This window comes from Panthera pardus, unplaced genomic scaffold (assembly GCF_024362965.1).
Source record: "Panthera pardus isolate Hobbes unplaced genomic scaffold, ASM2436296v1 HiC_scaffold_10, whole genome shotgun sequence".
Taxonomy (NCBI): Eukaryota; Metazoa; Chordata; class Mammalia; order Carnivora; family Felidae; genus Panthera; species Panthera pardus.
Genome location: NW_026526655.1, coordinates 15460650 through 15480334, shown reverse-complemented (window position 1 = coordinate 15480334; position 19685 = coordinate 15460650). Strand labels below are relative to the sequence as shown.

Below are 19685 nucleotides of genomic sequence, written 5' to 3'. Positions count from 1 at the left end.
CGCCCTAATCTACCGCATTAGTGGGTAGCCCTATAGATTAAATCTAACTTTAAATAAAAATCTAAATTTTAACATTTTTAGAACTTTAAAAATTTTTAGAATTGAGCCTTCTTTTACAGATGTGAAAACCACAGAACTATCTCAAGAGTTCACATGTTATTAACAGCATTAATTTATTTGAAAGCATTTCTTCCCAATTCTAAGATTCCCCTTGATTCCAAACCCGGTTAAAGAAAAATCATCAAGAGGGGCACCTGGGTGGCTCAGTCGGTTAAGTATCCGACTTCGGCCCAGATCATGATCTCACAGTTCGTGAGTTCGAGCCCCGCATCAGGCTCTGTGCTGACAGCTCAGAGCCTGGAACCTGCTTCGGACTGTTTCTCCCTCTCTCTCTGCCCCTCACCTGCGTGCACTCTCTCTCTCTCAAAAATAAATAAAACGTTAAAAAAGTTTAAAAGAAAAAAAGAAAAATCATCAAGAATTGCGCCTGTAACCAAAACAGAATGAGAGCGAGCCAGTATGAAAGAGGGGAGATGGTTTAAAGTCATTAATAAGCAAAGGTATCATAATCTATAAAAGAGCGTTTCGAGGTAATATCATAGTCTATAATGTAAATCATTTAACACTTACTAAGGTAGTATCATTCGCACTGACATATTCCTACACCCTATGTGAAACTGCCATTGAACTAAAGGATTACCATGAAAAAAAATGGAGACGGCTTAGTCAAAAACTGATGTAGCAACTAATTTCAAAGTGAATGACTTCACAGAGGTACTGTGAATAGTTACTGACTCATTTACTACAAATGGGTAGAAAAGATGAAAACTTCAAATAGTACTTAAAAAGTCAACTGATCTGAAAGGAATGAAATGGAAAGTTCAGGTAAGACTGGGCTACACAGCACAGAGCAAGCAAAGACCCACTGTACATCAATCAAGAAAAGATTACAAAAAGGTGTTAAGAATTTGTCAACAAAGTATGCAGGAACCAACTATCCTCTATCCAAGAAGAGACTTTTAAAAAGCTCTAAGACTTTGTTATCTGAAGTATAATAACTTCTGTACCACCTCTCAGTATTTACTCAGACTCTTAGCTACTTAGAATTCTCACCTGGAATTCAGCTGTCTTAGGATTACTTATGTGGACTGCCTTTGTTGCAGAGATGTCCGAACCAAGTTTATCAGCAATATCTTCTTGGGAGCACTAAGAAGTACATACAAAATAAATAAGGAAAAACAATGACTAAATTGAATATACAAAGTATTTAAGGCTATAAGTCAACTTATGGTCTTGTAGCAATGTAGATTCTCTGTATAAAGAAGTTAAAAAAAAAAAAAGAATACATGTATCAACTACTTCAGGGTCACAGCAGATATAATTTCACATTAACAGTTCTTTTACAAGGAGTTCTATCTATGATACAGAGGCAAAGTAAGTTTTCCACATGTTGATGGTGCTATAACTGTATTTGGGCCCTTCCTAAGCTAGCCTCTCACTTACCAGTCTAGTCTCTTACAACTAGCTACCCATTCCCTGAATCTTACACTCTTCCTTCCTTCCTTTTACCCTAAGTGCCTTCCCCCAACCTACCTACTACCATCCCCCAACAGAGTTCTACCTCTTCCATAGATATATTCCTAGTGACTCCAACTTCTCTCTCCTTCCTTGGTGTTCCTATGGCTTTGTTTTGATTACCATTATAATGTCTGCTAAATACGTACTGACTTACGGTAGAATGACAGGAGTAAGAGCAGAATTCAAGCGGCCTGAATTCTGCCCAACATTCTCTCTACTTGATCATTTAACTTCTGTGCATCTGTGCGTGATAAAGCTCTGAGGAATAAACTCTTAAGCACTCACCCACCAAACAGAGAAAGAGGCTGGTCACAAAACCAGGATGATAGGCAGAAGGTATGAAAATAAAACTCACTATTAGATGCATTACATCTAACAAATGAGTTAACAAGATAATGCAAATAAAGCACCTGGCACAAACTAAGCGCTCAAAGAAATATTAACAGTGATGCTTAATAAATTACTAAGAACAAGTATCACATATTAATGCTAACTGCTGCAAAGGAGTTTAAAACTTAACATGAAAACTGATGTACCATCAGGGTACTGAACTATCTCCAACATTAGGTGATGTTGCCTAATTGCACTATTTTACCAAATGGTCTTCAAGGGCTAGTTAGTCTGCATTTCTCTTGGGGGGAAAAAGAAACACGGATGGGCTCAGATTTTATGTCAATGCCAGTTCTAATGATTCTTGCCATGCTCTCTTGGGAGGGATACTGAAGCCACATCCAGGCAGAGCAGAAAAAAGCTCCCTGATCTGCCATGGCTGCAGAGGTAGAGAATCATGGCAGGCATACTGGGAATAATCAAATTTTCTCTACAACACGGAGGTGGGTTTTATAACAAGATATAATGTGATGAATTAGGAAATGCAATTTAAATAATGCAATCTACTCTCAAAAAGAACTCGTCTGTATTAAAAAAAAAAAAAAAACATCGTTCTGCACAGCAACATAGGTAGGTATGTGAGTGACCTTGTACTTTATCACAACAATGGAGGAAAACGGACTGAGATTAGAAGCAGTTTAAATTTTTTCTTTTTAAACACTACTTCTGCAAAAAGGCAGGGAAACACACATGCCGAAGTCTAAACAGCAGTTAGTTCTGGGGAGGAAAATAGGGTTAGAATCCAGAGGGCCAACAGAAGGGAACAGTTATGGTTTACTCTACATGGTTCTGTACAGGTTTTGAATCCTTTCAAATCAATCCTGTATCACTTCATTTAAATTTTTTTTTTAAGATTTATTTATTTTTGAGAAAGAGCATGAGCAGGGGAGGGGCAGAGAGCGGGGAGGGACGCAGAATCCAAAGCAGGCTCCAGGCTCCAAGCTGTCAGCACAGGGCCCAACGTAGGGCTCTAACCCAAGAACCGTGAGATCATGACCTGAGCCAAACTCGAATGCTTAACTGAATGAGCCACCCACCTGGGTGTTAAGTGTCCGACTTCAGCTCAGGTCATGATCTCACAGTTCGTGGGTTCAAGTCCCGCGTTGGGCTCTGTGCTGACAGCTCAGAGCCTGGAACCTGCTTTGGATTCTGCATCCCTCCCCCATCTCTGCCCCTTCTCTGCTTGCGTTGTGTCTTGCTCTCTCAAAAACAAATAAATGCTAAAAAATAATTTTTAAATAAAATAAAATGCAATACATTTCTTGGGGCACCTGGGTGGTTCAGTCAGTTAAGCGTCTGACTTCGGCTCAGCTCATGATCTCAAGGTTCATGAATTCAAGCCCCATGTCAGGCCCTGCGTTGACAGCTCAGAACCCGGAGCCTGCTTTGGATTCTGTGTCTCCCTCTCTCTGGCCCCTCCCCAGCTCATGCTCTGTTTCTCTCTCAGAAAGAAATAAAACATTAAAAACAATTAAAAAAACAAATTTAAAATCTAAATAAAGGACTAGTGAATCAGCAAAATTAAAATGTTGACCGACAAGATACGTGAGATCCCTTCCCCTGTTAGCATCCTACAAATACAAATGCTCACTGAAAGGACCCGGAGAGGTTGCATCTCCCTCTCCCCACATACATAGTAGCGTAGCCCCCACTCCTGCCTTCTGTAAATACAACACTGAGAAGTCTATGTCTGGAGTCGAGTTGAGGGGAGAAAACGAATTAGTTTTGTTTTCCTTTGGTTTGGGTTTTGCCCTACGTCATTAAGCAGAAGCTTGCTTGAATACTCAAGAACCACACTGTAGGCACCACATAAATGCTCAGCAAGAGAAGAAGGAACTATAAACGGCATACATATTTTATTCTTTTCAAATGGTCAATCTGCAGGGGGAAGGGGATTTCCTTCTATTTTGTAATAAAATTCATTTCCTGATTCAAGCCTTTTATGTCAGCTTTTCAACTCAAAGCAAATGTTGTGAACATGTTCAAAGACCAGTTTAATGTGTAACAGTCCACAAACCCTTAACCAGGGCGGCATCTAGTGGGCACAGACACAACCAAATTAAGACTAAATATTCTAACTTCATCAGTCTGGTTATGAAATTCATTGCGAATTCAACCCTTAACATTTCCATGCTAATAAAAAATACACAGTTATCTGTCATTTAAGACTGTTTTGTCCTTCATGATTTTCAGTGACTAAAAAGAAAACATTTCTTCACTAGAAATTGTACGTTCTCAAGTGAAAACATTTTTCTAGAACCTGGAAATGTTAGCAGTCTGGCTTTTGTAAGTTCGTGTCAGGAATCGGAGAATACAGTAATTCGGGGATTCACTGTCAACAATCAGCTGCACACAAAAGCACACAGGACATACCAGAGCAAAGGTAAGCGCTTCGGTGAATCCGGCGGCCGCCATGTCATACCGTAGGAGCTCTGTGAGCTTATTAAGAGGAAACTGGAAGAAAGATATTTCACCTCAATAAAATGTCCTACTAACAAAAGGTTTAAACAAAACACGTCCTTAAAAGGAAAACCCCCTCCCATCCTAATACCGCTAGCACCCCCATTTTAGCCCTCCCCACCGCCCCACTACCCCACTATTCCTACACAGATGTACAAACCCCCGCTTGACCTCTCCCACACCAAACTTCTGCCTTCAGGCCAGGTTGAGGAAATGAATATCCCAGTTCGAGATTCAAAAGGGCTCCAAACTCGAAACCTGTCTTTCTTCAAGTACTAGCCATCACAAGTTTTCAACTTACTCTAATCCACTGGGCATCTGTTTTGTATCCTCTCCATAGCAAATGCCTCTCATGGCACAGCATGTCCAAAGGCTACTTAATTCCTATGTTCTGTTTTTCCCAAAACCTTCCTGGCATTCAATAATCAGTCTCTCACAATAAGGAATATTTATTTAAGGGTGCAATCTTACTTGATTAGCTATGGTGTATGTTTTCGGGAGGGCCATCTGAATGTTGTTATATCCGTAAGCAATAGCTGCGTCTTCTACGATATCACATGCGTGGATAACGTCAGCTCTGGTTGGAGGGATCTCAATCTCAATCTGATTCCCGTCGCCTATTACTTCTGACTTTAAATGCATCCTGGTTAGAAGCTTGGCAATATTTTCTGGAGTTTCTCTGAAACAGGAATGTACAATCCATAAACTTCACTGGATTACTTAAAACATGCTTATATTTTGGGGTGCCTGGGTGGCTCAGTGGGCTCAGTCATGATCTCATGGTTTGAGTTTGAGCCCCGCGTCGGGTCGGGCTCTGTGCTGACAGCTCGGAGCCTGGAGCCTGCTTCTGTTTCTGTGTCTCCCTCTCTCTCTGCCCCTCCCCTGCTCACACTCTGTCTCTGTCTCTCTCAAATATAAATAAACATTAAAAATTTTTTTTAAATGCTTATATTTTGTTTTAAAATACTCTAAGTATCACCTTTCTTTCGGAGTTCCGTTAGACACTAGATATCACAACAGAGGAGTTATTATCACTTACTCTGAAAAGATATGAAAACCCTAAGCATTCTTCCAAGAAAAATTAAAGTCCTGTGGGTACTTCATTCTTGAATTCTCTCCAACAGTAAATAAATGGTTTCAAAGCGTACCTGATTCCAACTTTTTTGTTAATTAGATCAGCTCTCACTATCTCTTTTCGGTAAGCCAGTTCCTTCAAAGAGAAAAAGTTTGAGAAGCTTCAGTCATTCCCTGTCAGCTACAGTGTTAGACTCTAATTTTACGTCATCTTACTGTGGCAGTTTGCCCTCCCAAAAAACCGTTGTTAGAGCGAGACACTGAAAATAAACATAATGTTTCGAAAACATTATGGAGGAATAAATCTGCTACATTACGTTCATAACTGAACATTCTACTTGCTAGACAACAGGAACTTCTCAGAAATATAAAATGTCAAACACTTTTCTCTTAGATGATCAATCACCACTCTCTACAATAAAACCCTGGTACATCATTTCTAAGATGCTTATAAATCCTAAGGATTTTGAATCTCCTCTCATGCAAGGTGTATACGACCAAGAAAGAGTTCAAATACCACCGTGTACTATCAAATATCACCATTAAGCTAAATCTAAGTGTTACAAAGAAACTCCTTTCTTATCATTTATTCTGGTGGGGAATGTGACCAGGCCCCCCCCCAGGCAGTCCTAGCGACCATCAATCTGCTCTAGAAGGTAGGGCTGGAAGCATCTCATAAATTGGTACTCCCTCCCCTTCAAACAGCACATAAGTGTGCCACGTTAGGTAGGAACAAATATGTATAAAACTCAGGCTTTTCGGCCCTTTGCACACATACCTATGAATGTTTCTTATCACTAAATTACTCTCAAAAGTATAACTACCACTAACAAAAAAGGCTATACATCTAAAAATGTTTGGATCCAAGTAAGGACAATGGGCCAGAGCCCTGCCATTCAAAATGCAGTTCTCAGGCAGAAGCATCATCATCACCCAAGTGCCTCTTAGAAATGCAGACTCTTCGGCCTTGTTGCTGGGAGCAGTGACAATGGATCTACTGAATCCAGATCTGATACCAAGATCCTGAGCTGATGTGACTGCACGTTAGGGTTTAAAAAGTACAAAACCAGATGCGAATGACCGCCACAGAAACAACCTTCACTGAGTCGTTAATATGAACTAAACAGTACAAGACACTTTGAAGATACTAACCTTAACCCTCACAACAGATACTATTAGATTTCTTATTTGTGAAATGAGAATAGTAAATTTTAGATGAGTAACTATTCCCTGATCACAACAATGGTAAGCTGCTGAGGTTGTGATGCTATATTCCCGGTGCTTACAAACATGCTCACAAGAGAATAAGCACTTGGTATACAATTAATGAGTAAGTGTGTCCAAGAAGCGAATGAACAAACACGTGAACTGACATGTTCAGGCAGCCTAATTCCGAGGCTCACACCATTAACCACCAGCCTCTCTCACTGCCTTCCACTTAACTTTTCAGGTCCTCTTATTCTTTTATATGAGATAACAGAAGACTAGGAAGAACTTCCAAAGTGTTTTAAAAAACATGCTAATTCATATGAGGAACAATCAGTTCCTCAGAAGGTCATTCTCTTCTGGGAGGACAATCTGAGAAGAGCTGTTTTAATCTACATTTATAAGGAAATAAATTAACAAATGACAACACTGATACAGTACTCCTGTTCAGAAATCCCATCATTTCAAATTTATGAAACCTCTTTATAATGCAAACAAATTCAAGGAATTAGCTACACGAGAAAAGTCAACCAAATTTTAACGTATCTTTTTCTTCCTCAAAGTACATATTTCACTTTTGTTAATACTTGACGATTCTTGGGGCATCTGGGTGGCTCAGTCGGTTGGGTGGCCGACTTCAGCTCAGGTCACGATCTCACAGCCCAGGAGTTCGAGCCCTGCGTCGGGCTCTGTGCTGACAGCTCAGAGCCCGGAGCCTGCTTCGGATTCTGTGTCTCCCTCTCTCTCTGCCCCTCCCCTGTTCATACTCTGTCTCTGTCTCTCAAAAATAAACATTAAAAAAAAAAGTTAAACAAAAAATACTTGACAGTTCTTCACATTAAAGAGAAAAAAACTTTTCTCAACTCAAGACATCACTGTAAAACAAACTAAAAAGCTCTCTCTGGCTAATCCCAAGTACTACTGTCGTAAATCATATAAACGGCCACATTCTTCCCAACTCTGCTGCATCCATGGACTCACAATATAACACTTGAGGCCCCCACACTGAGAAATGAGAGTCTATTTCACCCTCCTTGAATCTAGCAAAATGACTGGCTTAGGCCAACAGGACACCATGCTTAAAAATACTTAAGCACTGGACTTGCTCTCTCTCGCTGCTGGGAACCCTGCAACTGCCACCATGTAATAAAGACCAAACTACCTTGCTGGGTGTGACAGACACTTGACCTGGGTACTCCAAGACTAAGCAGACTTGAGCGAGGCCATCAAAGGTCATCTAGCTGCTAGCCTACCAACCAGCTGATGACCCGGAACAAGGCTGGCAGAGGTTAGCCAAGCCAGCTCAGACCAGAACTACCCAGCTGACCAACAGAATCATGATTCTATTGTTCATGGTCATGAACAAATCTTTGTTGTTTTAAGTCACTAAGTCTTAAGATATCAGTGAATTATATAACAAAAGCTAACAGCCACTAAAAATTTTTAACTGATACTGCCCATAATTTCAACGTTTTCTATAGTTATACATTTATTTTGAATTATCATCAATATTCTAGAATAAAATAGGATGCTAAATTACTCATGTTTTCAGGACGGGGTGTTCTGACCTCAGCAGGTTTCATCTACTTTAAAAGCTATTTAAATAGTAGAAACTATTCCAGGCTGTGACCCACTTCTTAAGTGACGGAGGAATAGTGAAAATTCCAAAGAAAAAGAGCTTAAAGAATGGCCTCACTGAATCATAACCACAACTAAATGACTAATACAGTCATGTGTTGGAATGGTCATCTTTATTTATAAAACCATCTTAGGGGAAGAAAAAAACCCAGTCAGTTAAGAATAATGTTAGTTTAGATTTCTTTTTTTTTTTACTAAGATCCTACGTCTGGACAATAATTGTGCTTATTCCTTAGTCCTGCTAATACATTCGGAATTTTTAGTTACAGTGATGGCCTTTAGCAACTGTTAACTCAAACGTGAACAGATTAATTAGGTTTGGAGGGCTGAGTTATCTTGAAAGGGGTCAGACTATAAATTACCCAGTTAACTAGCTAATAGAAGAAATCAGAGGAATTCTGGCCACGTACTGTGGTCATACAACAGAGTTGGTGGCTGAAGCCCAACTGTCACACAGCTCTACCACTTAACAGCAAGAGGCAAGCTATTTAACATCTGAAGGTCTCTAACTCCATCTGGGAAAGGGCATAATAACGGCACCCGCCTTCACAGGGTCATGTGATTATGTCCATGTGATGCACATAGTATAACGCCTGGCATGTGGGTGGACGGACGGACATACAACGAGCACTCTAGCACCATTATTGTTACCACCTGTGTTATCAAGTCCACTTCTTAAATACTTACTGGAAAGATGTATGATTTTCCATTAGGAAAAACTACCTCAGCGGCTTCAACCCTTAGGAAAAAAAAAAAAAAAAGAGAAAGCCAGAAATAAAACACTTAAAAAAAAAAGGCAGGGAGTTCTAGAAATGAACGTATGGCTCACAAGTCTCTCACGTGGCCTGTAACAGTAGCCTCAACACATTCAATCCATTCCCGTCCCAACACTGCCGCCTGGATCAATCCCCCTGCGTTCGCCGCCCCCCTGCTGTTGCTCCCCCCGTGGCTCCCATCTCTCCTGGGGCAGCGCACGCCTGACGTTTTCTTCTCGGTGCTGCAAAGCACGCTTCCCCTGGGGGCTCCCCGCCAACACGGACGCACACATTCCAGCCTTCACCAGGGTGCTGTGTTAGGCCACGAAAGCCGGCTACGCAACCGCTCCGGGGCGCATCAAGCTACAAAACCGGCACTGCCGCGCCATTTCAGGCGTGGGCTCTGGAGTGACGCAGCTATTCTGAATTACAACGAACACTTGAATGAACAACGATGCTGATACGCAGCAAGGGCCATTTAAATGTTGTCTAAGTCAACAACAGGCTCCGGAAAAAAATGCAGAGATCTTAGTGACACATAGAGGATGAATGCTTTGCTCTCATACGTGCTTCCCTACTTGTTTAGCTGTTCCTCAGCTGCCCCTCCATGTTTACACCCTCAAATCCAACGATCCTTAAACACAGCTTGAATTTCGTTGCCTCCACAAGGTCTGCCCAGGTGCCTCAGCTGGCAATAACCTGCCCTTACAGCCAGAACGTCACGGAAATTTATTTTAAAGTACTTATCACTTTCTATTTTATACATTTATGTTCGGATCTTAGCCCCCGCAAAGAGAGGATATATTCTAATCACCAGAGCCACGTTTTTCGTCTTTACGTCTAGCACAAGGCCTCACTGCTTTGCCTTCAGAACAACAGGCTGTCCATAAAGGTGTCAAATGAACTTACGTAAACGGATTCTCACAGTATTCACTGAACATGGTGACAATAACATCGAGAACTATTTTTGCCTGCAAAAAAAAAAAAAGGAAAAGACAAATGTTGTCATCTACAGATATATTCTCTCTTCACTCAGATGGAAGTGAAAATTTAATTTAGTCCTCAAACATCTAAAAATGAGACTTTATATATACATTCTAAAAAAGGGAGTGGAATAAGAGCTGGTGAGCTAAAGTGGGCCTAGCCGTACCTTCAGGTGGTCTGCATTTATTCAGTTCTCGGAGAGTTAACAATCCATGACTGAAACAAATCATCTACTTCCCCCGGCCCTCCCCCTTGGGTTCACCAAGTTCCAAGGGAGACAAACGGCTAAGTCTGGGGGTAAACCTCATCAGTGTCCTAGATCTCTGCAGCCAGGCGCCCGACTCCTGGCTCGACCACTCACTGGTAACCGGACTTTGGGCCAGTTCCTTACCATCTCTGTAGTTCTCCGTCTTCACCTGTTACATGGAGACAATAAAATTCCTACAGTCTCATCTGGTTATTATGAAGATTAAATGTTTTCATGTGAGAGCAATGCCTGGCACACTGCAAGGGCCATACAGATTTCTTAAAGTTTTTAACTGGAAAAATATTCTCAGAAAAAAATACAGTAAACTTATTGGGATATAGGCTTTGCTTTACATACCCTTCACTGTTTAAATGTAAGATTTAGGGAAGCTACCTAAAGGTCTGTTAACATATGAATTCTTTTTAATTGGTAAATAGTGTAAGCCGTTATCACTCTAGGATTTCTGACGGCAAATATGGCCCATAAAAGTTATAAATGAAATACCTTACAGTGGTGTCCAATCCTGTTAAGATGTATTAGATGCCATTTATCTGCCCTATTTCTACAGGCCAGGCTTCTCCTGCCGTTCAAGCTTATCTTTCCCAATTTGCTTACCTGCCACCTCACCTTACGCCTTACTTAACCCGTGTAAAGAAATCGGGGGTGGGGGGTGTTTCATAGCAATCTAATATATGTATTTACTAAAAGTGACTGAACTAGTATTCTACATACTCTAGATATCATCACATGCACATGCCCTTTGTCAACTTGCTAAATAACGCTTCTTTATAGCCAGTTCATTTTTAAAAACTTATTACCAGGTACACAAGGCACCAAATTACTCGGCATTTAAATTAAGCCAACCAAAACAAACAAGTTATACAACACTTTATTCCATTTCTCAATTTTACAGTTAGGTACATGGCTAATTCTCCCACCAGAATGAGTTCCTCAAAGTCAAGAAACTTGTACCTCATTAAATTCACAGCACTGGAAAGACAGAAGTACTCATTAAAGGTTTGTTGATTAAATGAACACACCATTACCAAGTACAGAACATCTACAGTTTTCTAATTTTCTAAATTTCTGAAGTATGTTCCCATCTACGAAATCAACACTTTGTAGTTCAGCCATATAGTCTTGGCCAGAAATAAAATCTGTCCTGTCTGACAGTATAAAAGTGGAATCTGTTTCACTTACCTTAGTAAAGTCCGTTCCTGTGCATTCAATAAATACATTTCGAGTATTTACAGTTATTTTGGAATGATTTCCTGCAACAAACACAAGGTAACAAAAACAATCAGTTTCAGAAATACAGGTGCACTAAAAAAGCTCTCCAACACAGGAATGACATTTTCAATTAGGACACGATAAAAACTGGTATCTCAGAGGTAAGGTGAAAATGCAACTTTTATTTTAAGCCCCCACTGCAAGCAGGTGCATCAAAACAGTAACCAGCTATTACTAAGTGCATTCAGCCCACCAGCTGCTCTGCCGGCACCGGAAGAAGCTGTCTCCTCGCACCTTCACCACAACCCTGTGCCGGAGCTGCAGGTAGAACGAACACTCAGAGCTTGAGCTCCTTGACCCTGATCCCAATCCATGAAGCAGCAAGGCTACGATATGGTCTCAGTCCGGCTACTCTGAAGCTCAGGTTCTGAATCACTGTAACAGCTCAAGTCCAAGACCTCAAGGACAAGAAACTCTTCTCATCATGAATCAACTAAACCTTCTCCTCTCCAAAAGGGTAACGTCTACGGCTTTGAGATCATTAAATTTTGTGAATACATTCAAGTTGCCTCATCAAACAAGCCCTCAGGACTGAGAAAAAGAGGGCCGAAATTCAGCTTAGAAGTTTTAACTATAAAATAGCAGGTTACTGATGAATGGATAAAGAAATTGTGGTTTATATACACAATGGAGTACTACGTGGCAATGAGAAAGAATGAAATTTGGCCCTTTGTAGCAACGTGGATGGAACTGGAGAGTGTTATGCTAAGTGAAATAAGCCATACAGAGAAAGACAGATACCATATGTTTTCACTCTTATGTGGATCCTGAGAAACTTAACAGAAACCCATGGGGGAGGGGAAGGAAAAAAAAAAAAAAAAGAGGTTAGAGTGGGAGAGAGCCAAAGCATAAGAGACTCTTAAAAACTGAGAACAAACTGAGGGTTGATGGGGGGTGGGAGGGAGGGGAGGGTGGGTGATGGGTATTGAGGAGGGCACCTTTTGGGATGAGCACTGGGTGTTGTATGGAAACCAATTTGACAATAAATTTCATGTATTGGGGGGGAAAAAAAAGAAAAAAAAACAGCAGGTTAGACAGAATTTGAGCTTAACCAAGCAAATCACAGGCTAAAACCAAAATATCAACACCCTCTGGAAGAACAGGACAGAATCCAGAGACTGGCACCAGTAAGTACCTATGTACCTATATTTACACATTTAAACGTTATATACTGGGGGACCCTGGGGGGGCTCAGTCAGTTGAGTGTCTGACTTCAGCTCATGTCAGGACCTCGCAGTTCCTGGGTTTGAGCCCTGAGTGGGGCTCCACACTGACAACCTGCTGGCAATTCTCTCTCTCTCCCTCTCTCTGCCCCTCCTCCACTCATGCTCCATCTGTCTCTCTCTCTCAAAAATAAATTAACGCTAAAAAAAAAATAAAATTAAAGGGGTGCCTGGGTGGCTCAGTCGATTGAGCATCCGACTTCTGCTCAGGTCATGATCTCACGGTACATGAGTTTGAACCCGGCACTGGGCTCACTGCTGTCCGTGCATAGCCCGCTTCAGATCCTCTGTCTGTCTGTCTCTCTGCCCTTCTCATGCTATCAAAAAATAAACGTTAAAAAAATTTTGTTTTGTTATATAAAAACACCAGTAAAACGTTTATTAAATAAAAACCATTACAATAAAATCTACAAAATTCTGAGATTCCAGATGAAGATTTGATTTGATTCAGCCAAGTCTAAAGTTCAATTCTACAGAAATATTGAAGGATAAAACAGAAAAAAACCCAAAAAACAGAAAACAAATAAAAAACCCTGAGGCTCAAGAAACAACTCACCATTGATGATAGGAGGCATTGAAAGGACGACACCATTGCTATCATAGATAACTGGGAACAGGGGTTTATTTTCAATGATATGTAAGTAATGTTTAAGGTGGTTGTCAGTCTGAAAAAAAGGAAGCCAAATTGTGAATTAGTTTACACACCTATCTAGCACAGAAAAATAATAAAACGGTCCCAAATGAGAGAAAGTTCTAGATTTGATGTGCTAATATAAATAGCTCAATAGCCTCGCATACCTCCTCTCCAACAGAAGAGAGATGAGAACATAGCCTGGTCATTTTTCAAGACTAAAAACAGATTTGCAAGCCTGAATGGTCTCAAGCAAAACACAAACCATCACAAAACTACCTCAACAGGAAGGAAATCACTGGCCAATCAGGCCAAGGATAAGAGCTGCTTTTTCTGAATGATACCTACTACTTTTATTTTTCGAATGCCATTTAAAGTGACTACTAAATGATTTTAACCGCTGGAACCTAAAATGCTAAACAGTAGGAGGTAGATACATTGTAATATTGTTTCTCACAAAAAACTAGCTTAATCTTACTCTTCATATTCTCATGAGGTTTAATTATACCTGGACAGGAATATCACAATGTGGCATATTCCACTGCATTGGTTCTCAATTCTAGCTGTAGATTAAAATCACCAAGAGGTTAAAAAAAGGAACAAAAATATGCCCAGGCCACACTCTAGATCAAAGGAATCAGTAGCTCGTGGATGGAGCTAAGACACAGTTTTTTAAAAGGACTCATTTAAAATAATTTTTTAAAATAAAAATTAAAAGTAGTCATTTACATCTCCCTATTCCAAGACCAGACATTAAAGGAATTTTCTTGATTTATGGAGAGCTAATGCATAAGATAAAAAAAAAATCTACCTTGTATATGTTCATCAATTCACAGGCTGTATAGTCCTTGGTCTTATTTAGAGGCTTGAATTTGATATCTGAAGGTCGCTTTGCAGTGTAAGTAAAAGGGCCTGACAAAGTGTCCAAATCATGGGTACCAATAGCAACCAAGGCTCTTTTCCTAAATGTCGAGAGAAAAGAGGGAGAGGACAGACAAAACAAGTTCTAATAGTCCAAAGCAGATATTCGGGAGCTAACAGACGTTTTAACAAAACGATTTTTGACACTTCCCTAAAATAGCCTGTTATTACAAGGCAAATTTAGAAGAGAATAATGAACAAATTCTCACAGCCATCCAAAGTAATGAGAAATTCTAAAGCTACTTAAAACACATTATTTCAGGAGCCAGAATAGACTCCTTGCTGCAGTGCTCTCCTAAGTACTGTGTTAACTAGGACATTAGTAAACACTCCCTTTTTCTTTTAACTCCTCTTTGGGTCTTCAAGTGAACAAATGTTTTATTAGAATAAACTACCAAACTGCCGTGTTTTTTGGTTTTTCTATATTTTCTTTAATTTTCTGTCACAAAGCTGTATGACTTCAATAAGGGAAAAAATTAAAGAACTGTGAATTACATTTAAAATTTAATGTGCAAGGGAAGTTCAGAAGGTATTAATCTCATTTGTTCTGCAGTTTATGTGCAAAGGATTTAAGGAAATTTTAGGAATTTATAGCAAGTTAAGATTAGGAGAGAAAGAAATAGAAACAGGAATATAAAACAGAGCCAGGAACAATATTAACACTAATTTAGAATCTAAAGGCCTACAGTCTTAGCACACAGTGTCACAAATTTAGCTCTAAGCTTTCTGAAAGACAATTCAAAAAGAAACTTGGTCAGAATGTATGCCATTCTTAAGACTTCTTAAAATTAGTTTTAGAGGGAAATACAAATATATTTCAGTATTCATGTATAAGTGCATATACACACCAGATAAAATGCATTGGCAATCAAGGATTTTATGAAGGTCCACATTACCTGACCTGTGAAATAGTTTTCAAAAGTTGTAAGAAATAAATCTTGGTCACCCCTTCAAGACAGGTAACAAGAAATTTAAGAAATAAAACTGATAACAAGCACAAAGAAGTGTTACTTTACTCTGAGTTATGTGCTTCCGGAAGGTAGTAACTCCAGAAATATCATGGGTTGTAATACACAGTTCCATAAGTTTAGATACATTAACTCAAAGCCATGTGTAAGAAGGTCCATGTGTGTGTGTGTTTTTAAGATAGTAATGATTCCTTAATCCTAAGAGTATCCCACAAAAGGTCACTAAATTTTGATTTCAAACCCATCACAAAAAAATAAATTCCATATGAATCAAAGAGCTATGCATTTGGAAAAACAAGAGATGAACACACATACACTCACAGAAGGAACTACAAAAATTATTCAAAAGAAAATACAGGACAATGTGTAAAACTGGAGTAGGACACCCCTTAAGACACAAAATATATCCCAGATATATGAAAATATGCAAACTAAAAAGAAGTTGGAAATCAAGATTTCCCTATCATACTGGCAAAAATTGTAAAGTCTTGCCCTGAAAAAGCAGGGGAGAGCTGAAAGAACAGAGTGGGAGATTCAGTGGTTGCCAACTGCAGAGGTCTCGCCTAGCTAAGTGTTTTGAATCTGAGTCTAAGTACTCAAAAGTCTTTGCTGGCAAGACAAAATCACTCCTCAGAGAAAATCAAGAACCTTACCCATAACATAACATTCGATGTGCAATCAAAAGACAGGGAAATGGGACTCCTACTCTAGACAAAAAACCAGTCTGTAAAAACCAATGCTAAGATGACCCAGACTGTCAAATCACCATGCAAATTTTAAAGCTCCTACCATAAAAAATGTTCAAGAATTATGGGGAAAATATACACATAAGGAGCAGAAAAGGAAATAACAGCAAAAAAAATTAAAAAAAAAAAAAGAAAGAAACACTTAAGAAGAAGCCAAGAGGGGGCACCTGGGTGGCTCAGTGGGTTGAGCATCTGACTTTGGCTCGGATCATGATCCCATGGTCAGTGAGTTAGAGCCCCACTTAGGGCTCTGCTGTTAGCTCGCAGCCTAGGGCCTGCTTTGGATTCTGTCTCCCTCTCTCTCCGCGCCTCCCCTGCTTGTACACTGTTTCTCTCTCAAAAAAAAAAAAAAAAAAAAGTTTGTTTTTGTTTAAGAAACCAAATGGATTCTAGAGATGAAAAAGGTAAAAATTCACTGGACACTTCCGGCCAAGACGGAATAACAGACTAGATTTACACTCTTGCCTGAAACCACAAAAGGGGCAAAATACAGGAAACTGTTTCATGGGTGGCCCTGGACATGAGGCAGTGAAGGCAATCCCTGACAGACAGCAAATCAATGAAGGGAGCCCCACGACTGCCCGGCTTACTGCCTCGAGGGGTTTCCACACTGTAAGGCAGGGAAGGGGGACAGGGTTGGAGATCAGCAGACTCCTGAGTTGAAGAGACGTAACGGGGAGTCTGGGGAGACCAAGACTGCTGGAGTTGACAGGAAACAGTACTGAAGTGGACAGCGCTATCAGAATCCTGCACATCTGCAGAGGAACCCCCTCAAGGGTTCTGCTGAGTACTGATCAGCGCACACACGTGAGGAAGTTACTCGAGGACAGAGAAAGAACTATCGGAAGAACAGTGTCCGTGCAGACTGAAAACCTGTTTCCTGTGGGAAGGGATCAAGTAGACAGGAAGGTCTTGCCTCCGGATTAGCAGTTTGCCCTACACAGAACCTAATCAAAGAGGGGAAAAGTCAATAAAACCAAAAGCTGGGTTTTTTAGATCAATACGATCGATCCTCCAGCCACAGTGATCAAGGGAACAGACAGGAATGAAAAGGTGATGTCACTACAGACATTAAGAGGGGCACCTGGGAGGCTCAGGCGGTTAAGCTACTCTGGATTTCCCCTCAGGTCATGATCTCATTATTTGTGAGATCAGCCCCGCCTCAGATCAAGCCCCATCTTGGCTTGGTCTGTTCTCTCTCCCCCGTCTGCCCCTCCTCCACACACACTCTCTCTCTCTCTAAGAAAACATCGTGAACCACTTTATGCCAATACATTTGATAATGTAAATGAAATGAGTGTATTTCTTGAAAAAAAGTTTCCAAAGCCCATGCAGGAGGTTAATTAAGATTTACTGACAGGTAAGGACACTGACACACCAGAGTATCAGGATGTAGTTTGTTTCTCCCGGTAGAAAAAGCTCATGATTCCCAGAAATACCATATAAACAGAGGTTAAAGCTGAATTAAGTGAGGAAATGCCTTCCAATTTAGTTAAAAATAGATTCTTCAAATAAAGTCCAGAACATATATGTCCAGAACATATAATCGGGCTCAACCACTTACTAGCTATACCTATGCTGGTCAGAAATCTCTTGTTTTGTTCATTTGAGATATTTAAATTCTTATTGCTTTGCTTAATAATGACGTTAACAAGCTAACACACAGACTATTTTTACAGCAGAACTGGGAATATTTAGAAACTGAAAAAGTTTCTTTTACCACATAAACAAAGATGTTTCTGGAAATAGAGACCTACTGATGTTTTATTTTTAAAACATTTCATCCCAGAAGAAAACATCCAGGGTCCCCTCCACCCCTTCCCCATCGCTTACACAAAAGCCTCTTCTAGTCTCCAGTTTACCAAACTGCAATTAGCACAATTAATAAATTCTTCTATTTTTATTCAAGACATCTCTAACTGTTAATCATACCTTTTGATCAGCATGAGATATGCTGATACATTTCAGGACCAATACAAAAAAACCTTGCTATGTTAGCTAAAGCTTGATTTTATCCGTAAACATATCATTTACTTCCATTAGGATTTTTTAAATGCTGAAGTTAGTTCAAAGACTCCCACTGTTACCCTCCTTGACCTTTAGGAGTTCAGGAATTATACAGGTTTGAAGATCACTGCGCTAAAGGAGCATATGGGAAATGATGAATAGAAATGTCCAATAAGTAAGAAAATTCAGTTACTTAGAAGTCTCAAGTTTCATCTGTCAAATTTATTATACTCAAGAGACACCAAGCCAAAATTTTTCCACTTTAAAATGACAGGTCATACTTCAAATTACCACCATTTAACATTTAGTAGTATGATGCACTACTAAGAATTTGAACCAAACGACAATAACACAAACATAAAAACCAAGGAAATCTCTAGGACTAGATATTTCTTCTCCATATAGTTTTCCCAATAGAGCTCTTGTTTCTCCATCTATGCACTGTTTATAAGCAGTAACAAATAGCTGTCTGGTAAAATTTAAACTGATTGCAATTTAGCTAAGCAAATTTAAGCTTGTTACTCTCACAGATTAATTTAGAAACGCTTTGAAAAAATCTGCAGAAGAAGAAAGGAAGGAGGGAGGGAAGGGGGGTAGAGAGAGAGAGAGAGAGAGAGAGAAAAGGGTAAAAAGGAAAAAGAGGGGGGAAGGGACAGAGGAAGGTAAGGAGGACAGAAGATGCAACGACAAACCTGCAAATGTTCTGATGTAGTTTCTCCTGAAGTTCAATGAAGCTGTCGTATCGATCTTTAGTGAACTTGATATTCCGGAGAACCGCAGCCACAGCATAAGGGCGTATTCTTGCTGTCTGCAGTGCATCAGGCCGTTAGATAGAGTCCAGACTAGGGCCTTTCTTTGTAATAACGTCTTGTAAAACAAAGTTATCTGCACTCTTGATAGTATCACAAATTCGCAAACACGTATAACATGTATATTCATATATTCATTCAATCCGAGATAGAGTGGTGACAAGAGACAAAGTCATCATTCTCATGGAATTTACATGTCAGCAAAATTTCTGAAAATTTACTAAATAACTGAGAAAAAACTAGTGTCTTTAAGTAGTTTTCTCATAGTTGATGTTTTTACCAAGGTGATGTCCCCTCAAAGTTTCTGTAAATTTTATTAATGTATCACAACTTAAACAATTATATCTCAAAGTACTTTAAATAAACACATGGGTGTTATTTTCCAAAATTATTGAGGAAAACTGATGCTTTGCTGTTACTGACAAATGAAAGGGAACAAACTGACAGTTTTTAAGAGCTAGAGGCTAAATATACGTCCATTTTTAGCAAATGATCAAAGAAAATTATATTTGGCAGAGGGTCAGCTTTGTTTCATTTTCCTCCCCACCTTATAAATATATACACCAAGGAAATTTTTTAAGAAGGAAAATAAGAATTTATCTTTATTACCTCCTCTGTGATGATCAATTTCTGGATTTCTCCATTAGGTGTTACCCGTTTATACACTGGAGCCTTTATCCTAAAAGGCAATTAAAACAAACTTGCCCATTTTTCACCAAACCATTTCATCAGCTGTAGTCTGTGTAAAAGTATATAAA

General features: G+C 39.7%; 1 protein-coding gene across 1 annotated transcript in view; it reads right to left on the bottom strand.

Moving 5' to 3' along the window:
- The window catches only part of FARSB (phenylalanyl-tRNA synthetase subunit beta), a 71919-nt gene that overhangs the window by 40435 nt on the left and 11799 nt on the right, over window positions 1–19685 (bottom strand). Inside the window, exons 4-14 of the mRNA XM_019445802.2 lie at window positions 19537–19606; window positions 18811–18926; window positions 14288–14438; window positions 13402–13510; window positions 11533–11603; window positions 10011–10072; window positions 9034–9085; window positions 5577–5638; window positions 4900–5107; window positions 4342–4422; window positions 1114–1206 (exon numbers count right to left, since the gene is read on the bottom strand). Coding sequence (XP_019301347.2) covers window positions 1114–1206; window positions 4342–4422; window positions 4900–5107; window positions 5577–5638; window positions 9034–9085; window positions 10011–10072; window positions 11533–11603; window positions 13402–13510; window positions 14288–14438; window positions 18811–18926; window positions 19537–19606 — 1075 coding nt within the window. The remainder of the gene's footprint in view (window positions 1–1113; window positions 1207–4341; window positions 4423–4899; window positions 5108–5576; window positions 5639–9033; window positions 9086–10010; window positions 10073–11532; window positions 11604–13401; window positions 13511–14287; window positions 14439–18810; window positions 18927–19536; window positions 19607–19685) is intronic.